General features: G+C 41.3%; 2 protein-coding genes across 5 annotated transcripts in view; one reads left to right on the top strand and one right to left on the bottom strand.

Annotated features, from left to right (window-relative positions):
* FYCO1 (FYVE and coiled-coil domain autophagy adaptor 1) overlaps positions 1–24,862 on the bottom strand; it is a 47,077-nt gene that overhangs the window by 5,896 nt on the left and 16,319 nt on the right. For 3 of the 4 annotated variants that reach the window (XM_082284627.1, XM_082284626.1, XM_082284628.1), the window contains exons 6-16: positions 24,216–24,359; positions 23,378–23,471; positions 20,328–22,958; positions 19,345–19,437; positions 18,194–18,312; positions 15,802–15,969; positions 15,229–15,378; positions 13,584–13,789; positions 13,094–13,238; positions 4,591–4,674; positions 1,629–1,724 (exon numbers count right to left, since the gene is read on the bottom strand). In XM_082284627.1, the coding sequence (XP_082140753.1) occupies positions 1,629–1,724; positions 4,591–4,674; positions 13,094–13,238; positions 13,584–13,789; positions 15,229–15,378; positions 15,802–15,969; positions 18,194–18,312; positions 19,345–19,437; positions 20,328–22,958; positions 23,378–23,471; positions 24,216–24,359 (3,930 nt within the window). The remainder of the gene's footprint in view (positions 1–1,628; positions 1,725–4,590; positions 4,675–13,093; positions 13,239–13,583; positions 13,790–15,228; positions 15,379–15,801; positions 15,970–18,193; positions 18,313–19,344; positions 19,438–20,327; positions 22,959–23,377; positions 23,472–24,215; positions 24,360–24,862) is intronic. The other variant, XM_082284629.1, reaches the window with a different exon arrangement.
* Positions 4,694–8,099, top strand: LOC309578596 (C-X-C chemokine receptor type 6-like; the record flags this gene model as incomplete). The annotated part of the gene is given in 8 exon segments (XM_082291338.1): positions 4,694–7,348; positions 7,351–7,431; positions 7,434–7,538; positions 7,541–7,619; positions 7,621–7,685; positions 7,688–7,770; positions 7,772–8,061; positions 8,063–8,099. Coding segments are annotated over 8 exon segments (834 nt in total). The 5' UTR covers positions 4,694–7,254.

The following is a 24,862-nucleotide window of genomic DNA, read 5'->3' as shown; positions in this document are numbered from 1 at the left end:
TACTCAGACAGAACCACTAATCATTGTTTTTTATTTTCCATCTATTTCCAGTTGACCCCACAGCATATTTGGGACAGGTCCACAAGATGCATGAAAATTCAGCCTTAGATGAAAGCAAAAACTACAAAAAAGCTGACTGATACTAAGAACCTTCACTACTCTGCCAAATGTGGATTTTGTTCACTTTTATTTCATTTCAACTAAAGAAAACCAGTGCTGGAATAAAGCTTTTTAGACTTACTACAATAAGAAAGGAGTACTGCTCTCTGTTGTTCTTTTTAAACAAACAGTAAGTTTCCTGGTTTATTCACCTTCCTAGGTGAATATAAAAATTCGCACAGGAAACAGGAGGGATCAGGAGTGCAGAGGGGACAGGTGGATGGAATGTGAACAGCAGCTCCGTTCCGAAGCACTTAACGCTACATCTGGGTCTGTTTTACCCAACCAAGCTGCAAAAAAACTGACTCAAAATACTTCCAGTTAAAAAGGAAGTTCTTAGTTCTATGCTGAGTCCTACAGCATTTTATGAGCTGACTTCATTCTGGTATCTATTTAAGACTGCAAACAGTGAGGTCCTAAAGCAGGAGAACACTAGTTACTTTCTTCAGGGGAAACCTGTAATTTCTAAGAGCCGTGAATCTCACCTACACTACCCTAACTAAAAGTAAAATAATCTGTCACTCTTTAGGCCAAATAAATTGTTTGCAAGTCAATGAGATCAGAGTAAACCACAGTCCTGTGGTGTCTCAGGTGACCTTTAATTTTAATAAACTAAATATAATTCTTGGTTTTGCCTTACAGCCCAGCTATGGTTTTAGTTATTACTTCATTTACCTGGATCTCTGAACAGCAGCAACAAGGTTGAAACATGGACTAATTTATCTCCTTGCAGTATAAAGTTTAAAACCTTCCCCATAACTAAGGCAAAATTTCAAAGCTAGGCTTAAGGGGGCAGTGAGCAAAGGTGAATTTCTCTAAGTCACGTGCATTTCCATACATTGGATTCCTTTCTTGGCTGTGCAAGTGACATGCTCTATCACTACTGCATGTACCTCTGACTTTCAGAGCAGGACACATACAGGGAATTGTGCACACACAGTACACACAGAGCTTGAGGTGAGGCTTAGGTGAACATTTTATGCTGTGGCATGTATCAACCAGAGCAGGCAAGACACACTGGGAAACCATCAATAAATAACAGATACATGCTCCAAAAGGCCACCAATTCCCTCCTTTTGGCAAAAGTCCAACTGGAGCTGCATTCCCTGACCCACCCTTGCAGTTTCTTTCAGAGACTGCTAGAACTGCACAGCCCTCGACCTCCTTCCTGTTGACAGCAACTCCTGCAATAAAAATAGGAAATGTTTTCTCGTGTGATGTGGACCTACATCTTTCCTTCTTGTTCCCCAGTTGCACTGAAGTTTCCTAGGACTGAAGAGAGAGGACCTGGCTCATTGCTGCTGCTCTGCATGGTTGAGTTACACCCTCTCATCCTCCTCAGACCAAATTCTACTCTGGGATACAAGTGATCAACTCTTCCAGGAGCCTGCAAGGTTTGTGCTCACATAGCTGATATCTGAGCTCAGCCCTTATGCTTTCACCTATAGCAATGAAACTGTTGTGCTTACATGATTTCTCCTGACTTCAACAAGCATATCTCAGCATCTTGAGCAACTTGCCACTCTTCAGATTCATCAAAGGTTGAAGAATTACATGTGCTGTTTCTAGAACAAAGGAAAGAAGGAAAATAATGATTCTCTGAGTAGTATGTGGTTGAATACCATCTGCATGCTGATGCCTTCCTAAAATAGAAATGTTTTGATAGTCCTGATACCAAATTCTAGGATTCTTATTTGGCACATTCTAGTGACAAAACTGGACAAAACTGCAGCCCTGTTCTGCTCACCACCGTGCACAAATGTAAAACTGTTCCTACCCTGGTTTTATGAGCTAAGAGGAATACATATATACATCCAGAACATCTTTTCTGCAATCATATCATAAATTCCTTATTGAGATGTTGCCATGTTTTAAAGATTCTCTGGCAGGTGGGAACTTGATTGAGGGCAGACACAAGCAAAACAGTCTGCACTTGTCCTTTAAACAAAGCTTGAAAAAGGATAAGACATCTCCCTGGATTTAATCTGTGAGGTGTTTTCCAGACATATTATCCAGTTCCTTACTCTGACAATTGTACACAAACATCTTCTATTGCTGTAGAATTTGCTACTCTGTGTCTTCTTTTCATACACAAAATACTGCATGATTCAAATACAAATACACTAAAGACACTGTTACAAGATGACAAAGCACGATGTTTCCTCCGCACCATGAAGTGTCGCAGCAAGTAGTGAAGCCAAGGGAAGAACCTGCTTTCCACTCCTTCCCTCAAAAAAGGTGTATGCTCTGGGTGAACACTGGAGTAGCACCAGGTATGAATCACAGGGCTGGACACAGAGAGAAGGATGAGTCCGAGAGTCAAGAAACAAACGCTGATAGTTTCCAAGTAAGTTAGAGCTTCTCTAACTGATTCTCGTTTTGCTTCTCTGCATTTCAGCAGTTTGAGACAATTAAGTTGTCATTCCCAGAAAAAATGCCAAGGGCTCTTATTTACAGGAAACCAGCTGGTTGGTTCTTTCCAAAACCAGGGGAATCTAATAAAATGTAATACCATATGTGCTTTTGAATCATCAAGTGCAATAATGACCCAAGAGGGCAAAATTGCCACACTTGCTGTAGACCAGTTCTCAAAACCAATGCCCAGTTTAGCACTTTCTTTTAAATCCAGTGGGACATTGCTCTACAAGCAGCACTGCTGAGCAGAAGAGCAGGGGAAAATATCTCCTTCAGGGGGTCATGAGCAGCATCTGAATGTACTGTGTCAACACATGCAATCACATGTCCGTTTAGTGCAGTGACACCATTGGTTGGAAAGAGGAAGAATTTACTGTTATGACTGCAAATTAAACTGCACCCACTGTCTATACATTTCCTGAACTGTTATCTACAGAATTCGTGTTTCGATATTCCTGTTTTCCTATTCTTGCAGCCTCTTGGATAATTCTTGACTTCTTCAGAGTCACGCCACTACTGTCAATACCCTAAAGAGACAGCTGGGATGTGCATGGGAGACTCAAAACTGTAATTAAGTGCCAAAACCCGAGCTGTAAGCAGACACTAGAAATGTAGGAGTGAAGTACTTACTACATGTTGGTCCATAAAGGTTAGTACAGTATCTATGCAAATACTTACTGATACAAATAATTTCATTGTTAGCTATCTTTATACAACTAGATAAGAAAACTGATTCTGAAAAAAGCCCCAAAACAACAAACTAGGAAATTAAACTATAGCTTGTAAAACTACACATATATTTTTCTTGCACAGTGGGAACAGCAACAGGCTTCATGCTGTGATCCACGTAAGTCTCCCATCCCACCAGGTTAGCTACACAGCTTTAATTTCACAGCCTTGAATTCATGCAGAACACAACTACAGGCTTTCTAGAAGTGCCAAACTCCATTATTTACTACACAATGCCATTAGAGTTCTTGATTTAATCCATTAATTTCACCTTTCATTTGGAACCCTGAAATGTAGATTAAATCCCAGGACCAATATATGTTCCATGTTCTCCTCTAACACATGATTTTCCTTACTCCTGCTGCTGCAACCCAGTACATGGTTAGGTGGTTAGCTTGATACTTGGCTGTTCCAGCCAATACATTCACCACACATCTAAGACTAAGGGAATGCTAGGTCTCCTACTTTGTGTATTAAACCAAAGTGCCTTATAATCACAAAGAAAATCCTCCTTCTCTTTATGATGACTCACTGAGTCTAACAGTCTAAACTAAGGTCTGGTAGCCTATAATATAAGAAAAAGTCTCATGATTTAACTGAAGCATTTTTCCCCGACAGGAGAATTTATTCTTGCATGACCCATTTGCCCTTTGTGTCAGCATTAAGAATGTTCCTGCAGCTTGACAGGTCCCCAGATTATGAATATGAACCCTCTGGTGTATCTGTTTAAACAGCCAGTATTGTTTCCCTTCTTTATCTTTTTAAAAATGAGATAAAGTGGGGCTGAAAGCAGGAGGAACTGAAGCATGGAAAGGACACTACAGCAAGAAGAGAACAGCTTGGATTCAGCAAAGCCTCAAGACAGATTGCTGGAAGCTGATAGAGCATTTTGAAGAATTATTACTTCATGCTTGTCCTGTTCTCATGCACTTCCTCAGGCACCTGCTGTTGGTCACTGTTTCTAAGGTGGATGTTCCAGCATGCTTGTTGTTATACATGGAAAGCATTTCTTAAAAATGGTACTAAATATACTGTGGCCAACATCATAAATGGCTTGTGGAGTTAAAAGTAAGAAGTCACTTTTAGAATTAAAACCTGAAAAAAGCTGGATCAACTCTGGACTCAGCAATTTTCTGTTTTCATAAACACCCGAGCTCTGACAGCTGTAGCTACGTGTCTGAGGTGTTGGCTTCATGCGGCCGAGCAGTGAAATCCCAGAAGCCATCTGCCTGTCAGCACTGCAATGATTTCTGGAGAGAACTTCTGTCATCCAGGTGAGAGTCTTACCGAATTGTGTGAAAGCCAGAAACCTGAAACGGAGACTGGAGGCTGTACAGAGCCCCTAACAGCTGCTTAGCCCAGCAAACACATCTGAAAATGCAAAGAAACAATCAAAGGCATTATGCTGAAGTGCACCAATGATTCCCTGGGCCTGCTGTTATCTAGCAGGTCAGACCCACCCCAGGCACCCTAACTTAGTTATTAGCCTTCTTCTCCAACCCAGCAAAGAGCAGTAAAGAAAGAGGACAGTAAAGGATCAGAAGAAAAGATGCCACAGACAGCCCTTGACATGGGCAAGAAAAGAGGCATGGTTTGGGATGGAGCAAGGGGGATACAGAGCTCACTGATTTTTAACAGGGTGCAAGACAGTGTCTTGCATGAAGGTGTATGGGTGGGAAAGGGATGGAAGTGTTAAGGGCAAACCCTGACATATGTTGGGATGGGAAAGCATTACACAGACAACTGATGAAAAAAAACCCCAGATGGACATGAAAATCCACCATTATGTGCTAGGGGTGGATCTGCATACTGGTACATAGGAAATCCCAGCGGTTTAAAAAAAAAATATGTCTGATGTAGCTAGGCTACATCCTGTATGAAACAAAGAAAAAATGCAACAAACAATACAAAAGGACTCTGTGGCCTTAAAACTGGTCACACTCTTATCTGCAAGACAAGAGGCAATACAGAGAAAGCGAGCTAGGGAAACAATCATGACAAAGGAATATTTCTGTGCTCCAGGGGACAACGTGCAAAATCTTTGTGATTTTTTTTTTTATTGTGATAGGGAAGAGGAATTTTCTCTTCACACAGTTCTTTAGAGGCTGTTAAGGGAAACTGAGGCAGAATTATAGGAGAGGCACAGCACAAGCAGTTTCTGGCCTGAGTGTACACCAGTATCCACCAGGAGCCCCTGGTCCTTCCAGCAGAGCTGCTGCCCAGCCCTCCCTGCCCAGCCTGTACCTCCACAGAGGCTGCACCATCCCAGAGCCTGCAGGTTCCCTGCAGCCAGGGTGGTTTCTGTACCCAAGGTCCTTCACAGCTTTACAACCAAATATTCTTCAGACTGACCCATCCAGGAGTAACAGTACTCTCTCAGCCCACTCCCTATAGGTGATGAATTCACACAACCCATATGTTACCACACAGCTTAGCCACTGCTGTGTCACCCTCATACCTTATTCTGCATCTGAAAATAACTGATAAAAGCAGTGGTTGTCACAACCTATCGCTCCCCTGTTTGACAGGAACAGTTTGTGAATATTTAGCACCTTGCTCCCAGTTTGTTTCTTAAAGGCAGAGAAATTGCTATTACATGCAATGAAGCACAAGGGAGAACTCCATTTTCAAAGAGCATTGCACAGCCTTACATGTCTTATGTCAGTTGTCTTCTTTCAGTAAATGATGTTGCAGAAATAAGTTAGATTTGGTGCTGGTTTTTTTCATACACACTTGCAGGTACCAAACTCAAGTAGTCAGACAGAAAAGCTCACTGCTCTACAAGTCAGAGTCCCAGAAGCACTCCAGCTACAGCACTACAGGCTGCTGCAGAGATTTGCCTGCATGGGCTCGTTCCTCTGAATACTGTTTCCCTCTCTTGCAGAATGCAGGGACACTCGAACTGCTGTACATTAGAACTCACCAGGTGAGGCTTTTCAGCCAATCTTAAAGATTCAGAGGTGAGTTCTGCTAATCTTATGCTGAGTAATATCTTGTAGTAGGATTAATCTCATGGAAACATGGGGTTTGTAGCTTGAGAGAGGGCATTTAGTTTTTGGGCTAAATCTTAAAAAAGCCAATAAACCTATCTCATAAAAGACTTAATTTACCAGGTAAACAGTTTGCAAAGATTATTAGTCTTAGAGCTGTTACTTTCATGTGCTGGCAACAGCCCTGACTGCAGGGCTGTTGAGTTTAGGAGAGGCTTAAGGAGTTAAGCCTCTCCTTAACTTGGAAAGCTGACACTGCAAAACCACATCAACTCTTGAGAGGGAGTGTGAGGGAAGGGGCTGACAGAATCACTCACTCCTCCCTCTGCGAGTAATACAAATGTAGTACATTAATGAAAATCCTCCGTGTTTCCATTAAGTGACTTGAGAGGAGGAGGAAGTCATCTGATGATGTGACTGACATCTACAGAACAAGATGAGGCTTAACTGAACCACAAGTTCTAAGGTACTCATTGAGACTCAAACCCTGCCTTTTGGGACAGGTCCAACCCAAGCCAAACAACTCTGATGCTCAGTCTGCAACGTGAGCCTAAATGCCAAATTTGGCAAAACAAATTCTATTTCTCTCATGGGTTTTCCCAGAAACTCTCAGTCTGAGCACTAAACCACTGATGTATTTGAAAGCTTAATCCTTATACTGTTTTCAGAAGTCTATGAAATTGTCTTTTGAGTATGCTTTTGAGTCCCCATCAGTATAAATCTGGTAACAGATGATGTATTCAAATCCACCAGCTGTTGTGTTTGGGTCTTGACTGTCAAGACAATCCTCTTCAGCAAATAAATAGATTTGCTTTTGTCTGTCATAGATGCTTTACTACAACTCTTATCTGTTAGTACTTAGGATTTTGTCTGTCTCCTGGATGCATTAGGATTTAATTATTTGCTGAGTAAAAAAATCTCAATATACCTCCTTCCAGGCTGCCTTTAAAAAGAAGGCAAGATGGCAACTACAGATACTGCTAACTTTTATTATAATTTCTCCATCACTGATTCCTATGAAAACAGAAACGAGAATTTTCATATTTATAGGAGTCTTCCTTGCCATGTATGTATTTTGTTGTTTTCATCCTTGGCATAGCAGGAAATGCACTGGTCTTTGGCATACTAGTTTTCCACTTTTGCTGAAGGTGGCTATAGCTGACCAGGCTTTTCTTTGGATGCTGCCACTCTGGGCATTTTCAGCTGCTCAGGAGCGGACTTTAGGCATCGTGGCATGTCATATTATATGGGGCTTGTATACACTTCAGTGTTAACTCTGATGTCTACCACCTTTGACCAGCTTATTGCTGTTACTTTTGCCACCAAACCACACATGTCAAACCATACAAATGGCATGGGGCAAATTAATCTCTGTCTTGATTTGGGTGATCCACAAGTATTTGCTGCACCACACTTTTTGGGAGGTGTTAATTTTGATAAGGCAATATGTCAGGAAGAATACCCAAACCCCATAGCAAGAACTGGTTCTTGAAGTGATCCAAGTGACCCTTGCTTATTTTATTCCTACAGTAGCCATGATCATCTGCTACTCACTAATTATTAGAACCTTACTGTGTGCTAGAAGTCTCCAAACGAACAAACTTATAAAAATACTTTCTGTAGTTGTCCTATTTATTCTTACCCAAATACCCTATACTTTCTTCAGACTGATAAAGATCATAGACTGGAGCTTTAAATTGAACAGCAGCTTTGAAAAGGCAATTATCGTAACAAAAGCTCTTGCTTATTTTTATGGCTGTCTTAACCCTCTATTTCTTCATGGAAATGAAAATCAGGAAGTATTAACACAAAATTATTAAAAAATCAAGATGTGCCAAATGGCAAGTTACAGTAGCAAACAACTGAAGAGGAAGACTCAAACTTTTACTGCTCCATATAGTGCAGATGCCACAAGCATGTACCCACTGCCTAGAAAATCTGCAACTATTTTACAGCTTCTTTTTCCCTGTTTGTTTTGTTTGTAAGTACTGATATAGGGAGCCTGAGTGAAAGAGGAAATACAATACCATTAGTAAAAAACACTGATCAGCTTTAGACTAGTCTATTTTCATCATGATACTTCATTGCTTCCTGTTTTTCCAGTCCAAGCTGGTAACTGAGTGCAGAAGTCTTCAAAAAGTATAAAAACAATGAGATAAAACTCCACTTTTCATGACATGAAGGTAATTAGAATTTCCTGACTCCCAAACCTCTGGTCTCCTGGTTTTCTATGAATGGTGTTTGTTAAGGAAAGCTTTCATGAGTTTTGTTTCAAATATATTACATATTTTAGTTCAGCCCATTCATTCAATGAGAATTCCTGGATTAAAAACATATATATTTCAATCTTCATGCTGGCTTTCATGTGTGATTGTGGTGTTTTGGGTGTTTTGGGCTTTTTTTTCATCTGGGCCAAGGTCTCTACAAACAATCCTTTAGCATTCATCTAAAATTTCTGTAATAAAGTAGCATTTTCATCTGCCTTTCATCTAATATCACGTTCACAGTCTGAATATTCCATACACATCTTGATATCTTATATCTGGTAACAGAGCTCATGTTGCCAGATTACCAGGCCCCTTGTAAACACAAGGGATGTCATACCACACGTTAGCTCCAACACTGAGCACTGTTTCTGTAGATGAGAACTCTCACACCACCATTCCCCACACATTCTTTGCATCATGACATCTTTCCAGTCTGTTTTTCCTGGCACCTTGGTTCCCTTGTCATGAAACTGTGGATTCTTTACTTATTTTTCAACCTTGTTCCACCAGTTCTCCCTTTCCACCTCTGGTCTTTTCACTTCCCAGTTGGAAGCAAAAAGGTGTGCAGGACAGAAAAGTATGCAGAAGCTCTTGCAGAAAGTAGTAGAACAGGTGTGGAGACTGGAATAGGGAAAAGAAAGAAGGGATGTTGCAGAGGAGTAAAGGGAGGACTTTATGCAGCTGTGGGCTGCTTGCAATAAAGCCAGGGTTGAGTCTGGCCCAAAGGGTCAGAGTCTTTTGCATTAAACCTTTGAAATACCAGTTTTAACTGCTTCAAACCATTCTTGCAAAAACCACACTCTCTGGGATCTTCCTTTACTCCCCATTTATACTTAGGCCTTCCTATCAGAGCACTGCAGCTCAGAGGACCCTGACCCTTTTTGGCAGCATTGTGCCCATGTTACTGTTTTTCCCCTTAGAAAACAGCTGCTTAGGCAATCCTTTCTTTACTACACAATCTCTTGTTTCTTCCACAGTGAAGTATCCTTAAAAACAAAGCTAGGAAGGAATGTGCTGTGATTTCATGTGTAAAGATCCTATTTCAACACACAACTGCAATGCAGGCTTTGCCAGCATGGGGTGGCAAGAGGTGCTCATGTCCCCACTCCTTCCTGGCTGGTTCTGCACTGGGCAGCGAATGCTTCGGACCATGTTCACTTCCCCCTTCTGGCCACACTGCACCCTGCCCAGCCACGTGAGTTGCAATTAGGTCAGCAAAGAGTGTTATGAGTCATTAAGAAAAAAAAAAATCTAAACCAAAGAACAACTGTGCAGAGAGGCTGAGATGTTTTTTCTACCACTACCAAGGTGTGAATAAACTTTGTTCCTGTACCAGGGCAGTGGCAAGTTTGGGGGCTTTTTTAACTCTTCTGCTGTCTATGATCTTGATTTTGCTGCTGCAACATTTATTGCAGGCATGTTATGCCTACAATACATAAAAATGGAAAGAGTGCACTGCTTTATCCTGGGGCCCTTTGTTTTCGAACACAATCTGTAAATGGGAATGCTTTAGAAATAAAAGTTCAAAAATACAACACTTCAAAAGAAAACCCATGAGCCTTAAAGTAGTAGAACATACCACAACCGCACAATTAATCTCAGCTTCTCACATTTAAGATTTTGATCAGGTTGCTCCAAACACACATAAGAGACCTGAAAGTATGAAGCAACTGCTGCTTAATCCTAACCTTTAGGAAGGAGCTACTTCAAGGTCAGCCAGCGTTGTATTAGTACATCATCTCTCTTACCTTGCCACACACCTGTGCAGTTCATGACCAAGGTGAGTTTTAATTGATTCGCAACTGACCTGTACCAATAAAAACAGTCTCTCAAAACCTGCTGTTCTGAAATAATTTTGTTGTAATTGTTTCATGTCACTTCAAGGAAAGAACAACAGTGGAAGGGCTAAGTGAAGAGACCAAGTGAAAAATAGAGTACAAGTACAGTAGGCACCAAAAGGGGGACAAATGGAAACAGGAATGTCCTTTAAGAAAACTCACTGCTTTGAGAACCAACTTGCATTTTCAGTCCAGCAAGGACTCACACCTAGAATAGGTATGGTCAGTGTGAAAATCTCTGCCATCAGCCAGAGTAAGGTCCTAAGAAACTAGGTCAACAGAGCATGTCAATCGCAGATCTTCTACTTGGACAGCAAGCCTCCTTTCTCTTCCCTCTCTTGGCTGCAAATCTCCCTCATTTTTAGAGTTCCACCAGCCGGTGCAAATCTCTGGCAAAACCAAAATAGCCTGGATTATTTTCAGCAGATCTCAATAAAGAAGTTTAGCCTGAAAACTTACTTATTTGTATGTCTTCCTCAGACATGCATCTAGCAACCACAATCTTGGATCCTTTGTGTGCTCCCCAAACACAGTATCAAAGCAAATTCTACTCCAAATATTCAATTTCATGCAAATAGAGCATTATTGGAATGCCACTAGAGACTATGTGAAGTTTCCACATAGAAATCAGGCCACATTTAGCTGGACACTTTAGAAAGGAAAAGAATAAAGATGATAGGTCTACATGAAGTTCCAGGTACTCAGTCCAGTACAGCCAAGAAATCTGCAGCAATGAAACAGTAGCTCAGAAAGTCACTGAACTGCAGATCTTTGAAATGTGAGAGAAAACAGAGTGGAAAATTTTTAGTATCTCTCATGGGCTGCTGTCAGAGATAGGACAGAGGGTCAGCAGAACCTTTGCTCGTACTCAATACAGTGGCTTTGGCACATTTACTTACAAACAGCCAAAGTATCTCATTTGAGTACACGTGTACTCCTCCCCACAGAAACAAGTGAGAAAACTTGTGTGCTGTCACAATCAGCACTGTGCCCTGATATTTTTCTTCAATATGCACCACAGGCACCACACCATCATCTGGCTCACGTATCAGTTTCTAGATCTTTCCCATAACACAAACCCACAATCAACACCAGATGCTCAAGTCATCTGCAAAGCAAGAAGGCCATTCTCCTCTCCAGTGCTCAGGCTAGTGAGATCTTCCAAGCATCACTGGTGTCATGGGAAAGGGCAGATGTTGTTTGTGTTCTCTACAAAGAATGTCTCAAGTTCAAAGTAAACCACAGTAGGACTCTCCCACCTGCCCACAAAACTGATAACAAAAAGCAACAGAGGATAAAGCACTGTTTCCTGGCTCTCCTGCCTACAATCTGACAACAAGGGAAGATATACCACCTTTAAAAGTTTACATGGTGTAAGTAAGTTGTTCCATGGGTGCTCTTCAAGAATAGTATTCCCTTGTTAGTGGCAATCTTTCCTTCCTGCCTGAATACTTTGTCAGAGAAGATGAATTTACACCAATCACAAATTTAAACAAATGGTGACCCACACTTATTTCTCTTCTCCTGGTTGCTTTCTGCAGAGTTAACTCACCTGTAATATACCTGTTGCAGATAGCATAAATTAAAAGAAGTTGTACACTTCACTTTTTTCTCATTAAAAAACCAAACAAAAATTCCCCACCACAAATTGTCCCTTTGCAAAACAAAGGCAATACTAAATTCACAAGGGCACTGCAAAGCTCATTCATGTCTGCCCAGCACAACATAAGCAGGAATATACTGCCAGTGTTAACAGTATACAAAGTGGGCAGAATACATATGAGGTATTTACCAAGAAACAAATATGTAGAATTTTGACAAGTTTTTTTACAGTCTGTACTGTCTGTCTTCAACCCAAACTGCAAGTCATTGTGGTTTTTACTGGAAATGGGTCTGCTGAGTGCAAAAGAGTCTAGGTCTGCTGTCTCAGCAGCAGACTATTTACTCTGTGACTATTTTCAGTTTAGCATTTAGATTTATCATGTCTATTTTTCTGCTTGGAATCAAAGCAAGTACATAATTTAGGTGAAATTGCTCTTTTTGTTTTTTCTTCTTAAAAAACAATATATTTCACAGAACAGAATTTTTGTAAAATATTTGAAAATATCTGAACAATAGTAAAACAATATTTTGCCTAAAAATGGACACACATTTAACTATAATACTACAATGTAATTTGCAAACCAAGTATTTGGATATTCAGATGGCCTTAAATCCTTTTCATTGGTAATTTATGTAGAAATAGATGTAAAAAAATTACTGAAATTTGCACTCACTCTCATTTTCTTAAGAAAGAAAAGAACAAACTTGTGCCAAATGTAGCTACACAGTTATTCTTTTTCTTTTCTGTAACCTGTCATCTCTAAGGTAGTAAGGAATTCTACAGACACAGAGAGCCTGAATGCTGACTTTAATGGTGACAGCTTGCCTGATAACAGCCCAGAGCTGGGACTACACCCCTGTGCTGTGGTGAAGCAGGTGGAGGGAGAGGATTAGCAGTTTAGATTTACTAGATTGAATGCTGGCTGTGCAAATAGACCAAAATTATCGTGTGTTGGTCTACTGAACATGCGGCCTGGGAACAGAGGTGTCTTCACTTTACACAGAGGTTGACTACTCTCACTGAATGGGGAAAAAAAAGAACATTCTAAAGCAAATCCCAAAGAGTCCCCTCTTTGAGAAGCAGTTTACTCACAGATCTGTCATACTTTGATCCAGAGAGTCTCTTTCTATCTGACTTTCATTGTGAAGAGAGTCTGATTCCTGTACTTGGCACAGCTCCTCATCAGTGATTATATCAAATGCTGCATCATCTGGTGGTTTAGAGGCTTCACTTGCAACTGTGCCAAAAAAACCATGAGAAGAAACATAAACACTATTAGCTGGTTTTCTGGAAAACAAACAAGAAGAACCCTTAAGGGGGAAGCCTGGGCCATTCTTCTACCTTTACAGAAGCATTAGGTAACTATTAGAACTAATGGAAAACCTTGGGCTGACTGACACTCATTTAATATACATGAACATTTCTCTCAATACCAATCAAATTCAAAGACAGGATCAGTCCCACCCTGAAAGCACTCTATGGTCTCCTGCAGGTCCTTGGAGGAGGAGGTGACCATGTGGTTTCTTGGAGACTGTCAAAGAACCCTACTTATTTTTCCACAGCATGCAAACAGTAAACTAACCAAAAGCCCTCTCAGATGGTGACACAGGAGATTCCAATGAAGCTGGTGATCCTTCCTGATTGGCACTGGATCCAGAGTCATCTGTACTGTCGACAATGACTCTAGGCTTATTAAAGCAAGCTCTGCAGCAACGCTCCTTTTTTCCACCAGGTTTTGTCACCATGTAGTTGTTGCAGCAGTAGTAGCAGAAAATGCGGCCACACATTCTAGAAATGATTCAAAACCAAAGGTGTTAGAAAAATACCATACACAGCTGGAACATATCTATGTGACAGAGTTTGGGGCTCTTTCATAATGGTCTTGTTTTCTGCAAAAGCATGAAAGCTACACCCATTGGCAGAACTCATAACAGACTATGCTTCTTTCTGAAGTGAAGCAAGTCTTCTTGACAAGCATAGGACAGAAATTCACATTCACACTTTGCCACCTTAATAAACAGGGAAAAAATAAAAATACAAAAAAACCACATTTAAAGACATAAAACAATCAAGTGCCCACAAATGTGCAAAACAAATAAATAATATTTATATTAAGTACAAAGTAAGGAAATGTACTTAATAATATTACACAGGCCGAATCTCATAGACAGGTAAAACAAAACTTGATTTGATTTTAAGAACACATCTATATGTCTCTGCTTTGTAATGACCCCTCTCCCCTTCAGACAGGAAATAAAAAACAGTATTGGACACATACATTTACTTTCATCCCTCCTGCCCTCTCCACTCTGAAGTCTCTCAATATTAAGCCTGTCAACTACTTTTTAATGAGCATGTTGAGATTTTCACGAGGAAAAGCACCCAGTAGGGATGACTGCTACTCATGAAATTTTAATGGTTTTGTTTTTCATAATAATTTAAATCATTACTGGGTGAAGACATGAGCAGCTTTCGGAGACCTTAGCAGAAATGAGTAATTTGGAAGCTGTTACCCAAAATGACTTCACCATTCACTAATCCTTATAGAATGTTGTTTACATTCACATGAAATGGAAACAGTTTTAGTGCTTCCTTCTTTCCTTACATGACAAATCAAGTCATGAGGATAAGGAACAGTAAAGAGTCAAACCAAACATATCACTAGGACCCTGAAATGTATCAATTTCAATACATTTTTAAGAAATCTAAATCAGATAACTAATACTAAATAAATACTACTAAACTGTAGGGGAAATAATTTAATATCCACTTTTAAAAAGAAGATTATTCTGCAATAGTTAATTATCTCTGAACATACCTAGTGTAAGTAAACAAATTCGTAATTGCACAGCACATTGAAATTTGTTCTGGAATACTTCCATCACAGTAGCAAAGCCATCCTGGTGAATATTGTTTAGAGCATGCACAGACCAGTGCACAGTCCTTCAAAGAAACACACTATACAGGGTGTGTTTATCTTTGTTTCCAGAAATGAGAAACTAACAGACAAGTCAGAGTTGCATCCAGATCTTTGCCATAATACATGTCAAGGGATCCTTCCAATAATGTCTTATCCCCTTGTAAGCTCATGTGTTCTTTCAGCCTCCACAATGTCATGTATTAACGATTTTCATCACTGAACTGTGAACATTAAGAAATATTTCCTCCACGTAGACAACCATACTGAGTTTTACTTTTGAACAGTGCAATACAGTTCAGCAACTGACCTGCAGTGGTGTCGGCGCACCATCCATGAGAACTCTCTCTGGCAGTCCAGACAGTGATTAACTTCTGTGTCCCCCTGCCACCTCTGCTCTGCATTAAGCTTCTGCTGGAACTCCAGAGCATCGGATTTTTGCCACAAAGCATCCTTATCTCTGCAATGACACAGTTAAAAGAAAGAAAAACACATAGAAGTTGTCAATGCTGGTTTTCTGTTAACCAACCTCAACTGGAACGCTGGTGAAAGCTTCCTAATAAAAATTCCTTTGCTCCAAACTTCTGAGGAGCTTTCAGAAATAAAGATAGATCAAAAAAACCTACTGAAGCTTCTGCAAAGACAGGGAGAGAAACACATGTCATGCAGAGAACTACATTTTTTTTAAAACAGACAGCAAAATAAGGAGATACTATTGAGTGTTATATTTTTTGACTATATTATGGAAATGCAAAATTTCAACCACTAATGAACTTGGCCATTACTTGTATCTTCAATTCAGGAATACAAGCCTGGATGACCTAAGCAGTATCCCTGAACATCCTAAGCAAGAATTTCTGCTGCTGTTTATTATGATGCCAACCTGATAAGCTCTATCAAACGTTCTTCAAGGAACTGCTTTGTTCTTGTCAGGTCATCTAGTTCAGCAAATAACTTCTGGTCACTGCTATCTTTGTCTGCTGCCACCTTGCTGAGCTTCTCAGTGTAATCCAGGATCTTCTCTTTTGCTTCATCAGCTTCTTTTTGGATCCTGATCAAATGCAAAGGCAATTATGAATCATTTTTAGCTCATGTGCAAGCTTCAAGTCTTCCCTGTGGGAGGAAGGGCTCCACCATCCTGATAAACAGGTAGTTTCCGTGAAATTTTTCTCAATGTGCATAGTTTTTAGAACTAGGCAGAATCTCCCCAGTTTTCTGCATCACTGAAAATGCACATAGATCCACTATCTAGTGAACATAGCCAGGAACCAGCAATTTCTTGGATGCCCTGCTTATAGTAAAGCTTATGATAACTACCAACTAGGAACAATACAGATCTTATCAGCACAAAAATATAAAAATACATAGGCTTTGGTTAACCCATTAAACTCTGTGTGAACCCATGCCTCATGAAGATCTATTTCTGACTGCCAGATCACCCACACCACACAGGCCCACATTAGAGACTTCGAAAGCATAGCCTGAGTTAGATAATTAAAGCTGGTAAGAAACCTGACAAATACATGCAGGATGTGGTCCCATTCAGATAATTCTTACTGATTCCCTGAAACTTCATGAAGAGGAGTGTCATAGGTTAGCAAGCATAGTCCCAGAAGGGACGTCCTTGCTAAGGGGTGCTTACAGCTTCCTCTGGGAACTGATAGAACCTATCAGTGGCCAGTTTGAATATGGACAATTCTCTAAGCCACTTAAAGTTGTGACCACCTCTGTGATCCACATTTAAGAATAGGCAAACTCCCCCTCCAAGCTCTCTCTCGTTTCCGGCGCTGGCACAGGTGGCTGCGGGCCCCGTGTGGGGGCCAGCGGGCCCGGCCAGGCCCTGCTTGGGCCAGGCTGGGTTGGGCCACGGCCATCCTGGAGCCATGGACCTGTTCCAGCCACGGAACCCCCCCCACTGCCTTGCCGTGGGCAGCCGGAGCGGCTCGGCTCTCCCCCCTCTCCACTTCGATAAGGAAAATTCAACATTCCAGCTGCAAAGCTGCAAGGCCGAGGTGAGATTAACCCTTTTACTGCTGTGAAGAGCTGAAAACCTGAGGGAAGAGAGAGAGGAGATGCTTAAAGCTGAAATTCTGTTGTGAAGCTATGATATATCAGAGTATCCTGTTGTAATTTCATGAAGATATGGCGGGTGGAGTGTTCAACTCGTGAGCAAAAGCACCTGCACTGAGATAGGCAGATGCTGACGCTGCTGTAATTTCATGAGAAGTTTGGACAGGGAGAGATGAACCAGATGAGGACTTTTGCTCCAAACGGGAAAGGAGAAAACCTCAGTACCTAGAGATGCTCCCAGAGATAGTCCTAACGATGAAGATGATGAAGACCCTTTGCTCCCAGGGAAGGAGAAGGGCCTCTGTTTTTGTTTCTGAACAGCTCAACCTTAAAATTGTACCCCAAAAAACTTCAAGAGTGGACCCTCGAAAGCAGTTGCGGGAAAAGCTGCAAGTCAGGGGAAAGGACTCACACGCAGGCAGAGACTCCTCTTCCTAAATGGACTGAACAATACTTGGAAGTGGGTGGCTGTCTCGTTGTGATAATGTTTTCATAGCATGAGCAAGAAGAGACTTCTCTTTCTAAATGGACTGAACAAGGTTATTATGGAAGTGGTAAACAGACTGAACATCTTAAGGGTTGTCTTTTTACATTGTCAGTGGGAGAAGGGAGGAAGGTGGGGGGAGGAGGAGAGTTCTGAAGGTGGTATAATTTTTTTTCTTCCCTCTTTTAGGTCTGCTAATAAACTTTATATTCTTTCAAGTTTGGTGCCTGCTTTGCATTCCTCCTAATTCTTATCTCACAGCAGATAAACAGTAATGAGTATTTTGGACCAAACCACTACACTAAATTGGTGTTTCCGCCCGGTTACAAACTGAACCCGCGACAAGGAGAGAAAAACTAAACTGTCCAAAAGCATAAATTTTCCATTCCTTACAAAAAAACCCCCCAATATTGTTTTAATTTTGTGCTTAAACTATAAGGTAAAAGGAGGTTATAAAAATGTCTTTTATGAATTTATATCAGCTAAATTAACAATACAGTAAAAACTAAACCATGCACTCATGTGTGCTGGATAATTTCCTTGTTTCTCGTCTGAAGTGTCCATCTGATATTCCCTGTCAGTGCCCATGCACTATTTGTTCTGTATAAAACCCCATGGCATATGGTACTTCATAAACCATGGCAATTTTCAATATGTTTTGATTATTGTCCCCCTGCTTGGCCTACAATTAACAGCTTATGGAAAGAACCCAAACTCTCACCTTTCCAAGAGTTCTCTAAGAGACGTCACCTCCTCTTCCTTCTGCAGCCGAGCAGATTCTGATTCTGACAGCTGCTCTCTTGCTTCATCCAGCTTTCTACATAAACTCGTGTTTGCAGCCTAGGAAAATAAATTACTGTATTTCTTTACATATAAAAACAAGACTTTACCACACACAGGACAATTACTAAGACAGCTAACAATGTTTTAAAAGAATCAGTTACAGCCAAATGACCAATTAAGATATTATTGTATAAGCAGGCAGTAATTAGTTGTGTACTAGTGACTGATTACTTCTGTCACACTGAATAAGGGAAACACTCTAAAGTAAGACAGTATTAAGCCTGTAATTCTTGTTAATCCACGTCAGTTGAGCTTTTGCCTCCTTATCAAGAAAAATCTCTCTAAAATAATGGCAAGAGAATATACCCTGAAAGCTTTTTCACCACCTAAAAGCTTCAAAAGAGAAAAACTAAATAGGAGGGAAATATTGCTTATTAAAACCCATATGGAATATGAAGGACACTTGAAAACAACCCAACTTCTTTCACAGCTAGACTCTCCAGAGAAGTGTGCCAAACTTGGAGTCCTCAGGGAACATACCTAACTACCTCTAAAGGTATGGATTTCTCCTAGCAGGCAAGGCCACATCCAGTAATCTTAGCTTTCTTCTTTCCAGATTCCTTACAACTCAGTATGACCCTTCTAACTCAACTGTTTGATAAATTTATTGCAAAAATCCTATTTTTTTTGTGGCTGGGTTATTTCTCAGCCACATTAATTCTCTGATTCAGTGCCCTTTGCAGCCCGCAAACAGATGGATGTACACATGTGGCTGTGTGGGCATGCAGAGCCTAAGAAAGACACATCTTAAACCTACACCCCCATTTAAGAAGAGAACACATAACCAGGTCTTACATAAAACCTGATCAGCTTTCAAGGCAGGGCAAATCCTAAGTGACATTGTGCTTTTCATAATCTCTGTTTCAGTGGCTGTCAGCTGCCCAGTATTTTTTCTGCAGCAACTGTATTTATACAAAGGCATTCTCAGATTCTCAGCCAGTCATTAGAAATGCTGCTTGCCTTCCCAGTGGTAACACTAATGCCTGCTGACACAAACACCTCTGGTTTTAAATCAGATCAAGCACCTACTTGTAACTCTGTAATCTCTTCCTCCGCAGCATGCTGTTGTTGCTTCTGTTCCTCAAGTTGCTCTCTTACTTTCCCACACTCCTCACTGACAGCCTGGCAGAGAGATTGAGCCAGTAGTTAGTAATCCTCCAGCGGCCACCCCCTCACCTACAAAATTCCCAGCTGTGAGTTATGAGTGCTCTTACTGCCATGCATGGGATAAATGCAGCACCACTGGCTCATGAAAGACAGCTAAAAAGACACTCAACTCCTGGAATCAAGCAAACTCCCTTTATGGTGGCACATTAACTGTGTTTCACTGTTACTTTGCATAGGCTATTGCAATTCTCAGGAAAAAGAAGGTCAGACTCATGCAGTGGCATAAGCCTCTGATCAACCAGCAATCTTAGACATTTTATCAGAATGGCAAAGCAAACACAATGAAATCTTCAGGCTTTAGGTGTGCTGTTTTATGTACATAGGGCTGACTCATACTTTTTTGGAAGCAAAACTTTGATCTTCTCAGCTGCTGCCTTGAGCAGCTGAAAGCAAAAATACATGCAGGAGTTAAATGCTTTTGCATTCTGGTCTCAGTTTAAGTTTCCTTTCATCAAAATCAGTTTTTAGGAGAAGCAGTGTTACAGGTGTGACAGACAGGTCTTGCAATGCTCCTACCAAAAAAGCAAACAACCACAGCTGTAACCAGAGGGACAGCAGATGCCACCTTCAGTGCCAACATAAGAAATCATCACCCTCATGAGTACTGACTTGCTTTTCCGTATCACGTGGCCTTTCCATTACACGTGTCCATAGAACTCTGAGGAGTTATTTTACCTCAGAGAGGCCCAGGTTATGAGCATAGAGACATTTTCAGATTCTCAGGCTTAGGCTAGTTGCATGTTAGTCTCAGAGCCTGACCCACACAAACCTTAGGATTTCATGCAGTAATTGCTGCAGCAGATGGTAAAGCAGCTCCCTCAGCTATAATAATTACATTAATTTACCTTGAATTTTGTCTGATAATTTAGAATCTCTGTGCTCATTTGAAATTTTATTGCAGACAGCTCTTCTTGGCTGGTCTCTTGGAAACTCTTAGCCTGTTTCTGTACTGTCTCCAGCTGCAATTGCAGACTTGGAACAGCTGCAGCACACATTTGAGCCTCCTCTAATTTCTCTTGCAGGTGCTTGTTCTCCTCTCTGAGATTAGAGATGTCAAGCTTCAGCTTCTCCTGTTGCTCTGTTGTCTGTTCTTCCAGTTCTTTGAACCTTTCTGTGGCCTGGGCCAACTGCTCTTCTGCATCCACCTTTTGAGAGGTCAAGGCACAAATCTGAATACCAAGTTCAGCCATATCAGTGTTGGTCCTGTGGAGGAGATCTTTATTTTCTTCATTTTCCAGTCTAGCATTTTCCAAGTACCGCTTAACCTTAGACAGCTCTTCCTTTAAGTTCATTAAATTACTTTCCAGCTCAGCTTTTTGATGGGCTGTTTTCTCCTGCTCTTTTTTCAGCTTTTCTTCCCTTTCTTTACATTGCATCAGTTCTTGCACATGGTTTCTGTTGAGAGACTCACTCTGCTCTTTCAGCTGCTGGACAAGCGCCTTCTGCTCACTCAAGAGAGTCTCAGTGACTGCCAGCTCACCTCTCATCCTCTCTCTCTCATCAGTGGCCTGCTGGAGCTTGACTCGTAGGTCGAGGACTTCTGCCTGCAGCCTGGACACTTCCCCTCGGTTGACCTCCAACTGCTCTTCAGTCATGGTCAGTCTGAAGGCCAGCTCTTTTGCCTCCTTCTCCAGGGACGCCGCCTGCTGTAGTTGCTGTTTTTCCACTGATTCCTTTTCTGATGTGAGAGATTCTATAAGTTTTGTTTGATGAAGGCATGTCTTTTCAACACTGAGCTTTTCTATCTCAAGAGTCTCTGCTTTCTTCCTGTATCTTTCAGCTTCTGCTCTTAGCTGCTCACATTGGCTCTCCATGCCCTGCAGTTCTACTTCCTTCTCTGTGAGCTGTGATTGGAGACACTCTTTGCTTTCCTTCAAGGTGTCCAAGCTTTTTTCCATTTGTAAACTATGCTGTTTGGCACTCTTCAGCTGTGCTTCAAATGAGGCACAAGACTCCTTGGAGGTCTCTTCTCTTTGCTTTAGTTCTTCATATTCTGAGCGCAGAGCCTCCAGTCTCTCCTCTAAAATTTGGCTTTGCCTCCTGGCATTCTGCAAGTCTTCATCCAGCTGTTTGTTCTCACCCCGGAGCTTCTTCTCTTTTTCATCAACTGACACCAGGGCATCATCTATTTCACTCTGAAGTTGTTTCTCAGAGGCTCTCAACCTGGCTACATCGGCTTCTAGGGAAGCTTTAGAAGCTTCCAGATTTTTCAGTTTCTCTTCCATCTTCTTCTTAGACTGCTGCAAATTCTCATTCTCTGTTTTCAGTTTCCTGTTCTCCTCATCCAATTCACTCACTGCAGAGTTTTGCTGCTCCATGTGCTCCTCCAGCTCCTTGACTTTCTGCCCGAGATGCTCCTTCTCAGACATGAGTTTCCGGTTTTGCTCCTGAAGACTACACACAGTCTGACTCACCTTTGTTAAGCGACCCTCCTGTAGTTCAAGTTGCTCTGCTTGCAACTGGGCTTCCTGCTTCAGTGCTCCTTCCCTCCTACCATACTCCTCCTCAAGTTTCTCTTTTTCCTTCCTGGCTTCCTCAAGATTTTTTTCCAGTGAACCCACCTGAGCCAGGGACCCCATTACCTGGGTCTGGAGCTCAGCCATCTCCTTTCCTTTCAGAGTCAGGGCCTTCTGAAGTGCATCCTTTTCCTTTGCCATGGTCTCCAGGCTCCCAATCAGCTTTTCACTCTCTTCTTTGGAGTTAGCAGTGAGGCTACTGTATCTTGATTCCAGTTCCTTCTGTGCCTGTTCTTTCAGCAGCAGCTCCTCCCTTGCTGCTTTCAGCTGAGATGTATGTTCATCATTGAGTCTTTGCATATCTGCCTTTTCCTTTTCTATCTCCTGAAGCTTCTCTAACAGTGCCCGTATTTGTAGGGCAGAGTCATACTGGGCTATGGCTTGCTGTCCCTTTTCGTCCAAGGCAGCATCAACTTTTGCAAGGAGGTTGAGGTTCTTCTGTTCTGTGGAACTCAGCTTGGCTTTGAGCTCATCAATGCAAAGATCCTTCACAGCAATCAAAGCCCTAGAGGTCTCCAGCTCCTGATTAGAAACCTGCAATTCTGAAGCACAACCTTCCTTGCTGGTCAACAGCTGCTCCACCTTTGTTGAGTGCTCCTTCTGCTGCTCCACTGCATTCAGTTCCAGTGACTGTAAGCACTTCTGCAGGTCATGGACAGTGCTCTGAGTGGAGTGTGAGACCTCACACTGCTTCTGTAACTCTGTGATTATCTTTGTCAGCCGGGAGTTCTCCTCACTGTAGTTATTGCTCTTCTCCTTTTCTACCTGTACTTGTTGTTTTTGAAGGCTGACAGCTGCCTGGAGCTCCTGGTTTTCAACTTCTAGCTGGTGAATACGATCTTGAAGTTCCCTCTGCCTCAGCTCAGCCTGGTCAAGTTCTAAACGCATCTCTTCATAGCCCTCAAGGTGTTCAACATTTAGTGAGTTATTTACGTCAGGGCTGGAAGGAAACTCTTGTGCCTAAATGAACAGAAGGGGAAAAGAAGAAAGTTTAAGTAGTATTAAACATGCACTTAAATGGTGTGCCGACATGAGAGCAATTCAGGGTCTTAATGTACAGTGACACTGTGTGCTGCCTTCATAGCACTACAAGATATCAACTTCTAGTAAATGGGGCTTGTTTTCCCAAAAGATAAATGAAAACATACCTATCTGCTGGTAGTACATACCTATCTTCTGAACACATTTTTTTTCTTTTACAAGATTTCCATGTCAAGTTGAAGCAGCTGAGAGACAATTCCCTTTACTTTTAATTAAGTATGCTTTTAGCAGTTTAGCATTTCAAGACTTATAACCATCATAAAACTACAAAGTTCTCTGGAGCTATGCCAACCAGAGACCTACCATGACATATAAACATTTATTTGCAATTTGCTTACCTGCAAATAATTGCTCACTAAACTGCTCATGCTGGAACTGCGACTGGGAGGCTTCCATAAATATGCTGAAGATCCAAGCGAGGACAGAGTCCTCCTGTGGATCACACAGAGAAACAATATATAAGGTAAGTCTAAGCACACATATCTGTGTCTTTCTACTTGTATATGTAAGATTTATCTAGTGGTAATTACCACATAAAAAAGGACATAACTGCACCTGCTGTCTTGCCCAATAACCACTGAAATTGATGAAATTGATGAAAAATAATATAGGGCTATCCAAGGCATCTATAAAAGGTGATGGGGCTGGTAGCTGTCAGTTCCCACATCCTCAAGAACCAATGCAGCCTTGCTCTAAGGAATTGTATTGCTGTGTGGTGGCTGCTCAACCAGATGGTGGCAGGAAAGGGCCCTAGAAAACTCCCATCGATACAAATGGACCTGGACCAGATCTGGTAGATTTTGTTATACCCCACTTTTAGGTGGGATCACCATTGCTGCAAGTGAAGCACACTGCTTGGCTGTGCAGCCTCAGCTCTTGAAACAGAGGAAGAAGATTTCTTCTTGTGCCTCTATAGATGAGAATAGCTTGGGATTTGGGCCTAAACTGCAATTACTGTAAGTGCTGTATTACAGAGCACCATCTCTGATCACTGGTCCTCAGTAAACTGAAGGAGAAACAGGCCAATTTGGTCATGGACTAATTACATGGAAAAAGTTTATACCTGCTCAAACACAAGTATTCCTACCTTCAAAAGGAGAAGCTTTTACAGATTCTTCAGCAAGCAGGTGTTTTATGTCCTTGTTAACACAAAATCACAACGTGGCTCCATCTTACCTGGCAAATGCTGGCCAAGCAGCATCTAAATCATAGCCTCTTGATGCCAAGTCAAACTGAACATCAGTGAGCTCATACAGTTGACCCACAATGTCAGAACTCATTTTGGAATTCAGAAATGGACTTCTTGCATAGTACCAGTCACTTAAAAACAAACAAATGAAAAAGAAGTACTCATTCATAAGCAAAAGAGAAGCAGCAGTTTCTCGTACAAAAAACCCTACATCATTATTCACTCCACCTCAGAAAAATGATGATACAGTATTCTAAACACAAATTACAATGAACAGACCCACCAAACAATATCCTATCCCTTCAATGTAAATGAAATTAAACACCTTTATTTAATTCCACATAAATATCTTTATAGGAGTACCTGCACAAAATATTTTTTCCTGTAGTGCTTGGGCAAATCCCTGACAATACAAAATATGTGCCATGCACTGGGTAATCACACAGTAAATACCTAAATCACACATTTAAAACATCAAAAATGAGGAACAGAAAGCAGCATCCAGAGTTAAATATATTGTGAAAATAGCTGGCTTTTTCTTAAAGCCCTAGCAGCGTCCCTCCAACCAAATACAAACTATACTTGGAGTTTCTTGACCAAGGGCAAGTTGTTCCTCTGTGTGACCATCCAGAGA

The sequence above is a fragment of the Coloeus monedula genome (assembly GCF_965178545.1).
Source record: "Coloeus monedula genome assembly, chromosome: 1".
NCBI lineage: Eukaryota > Metazoa > Chordata > Aves > Passeriformes > Corvidae > Coloeus > Coloeus monedula.
This window is presented reverse-complemented; position numbering and strand designations above follow the sequence as displayed.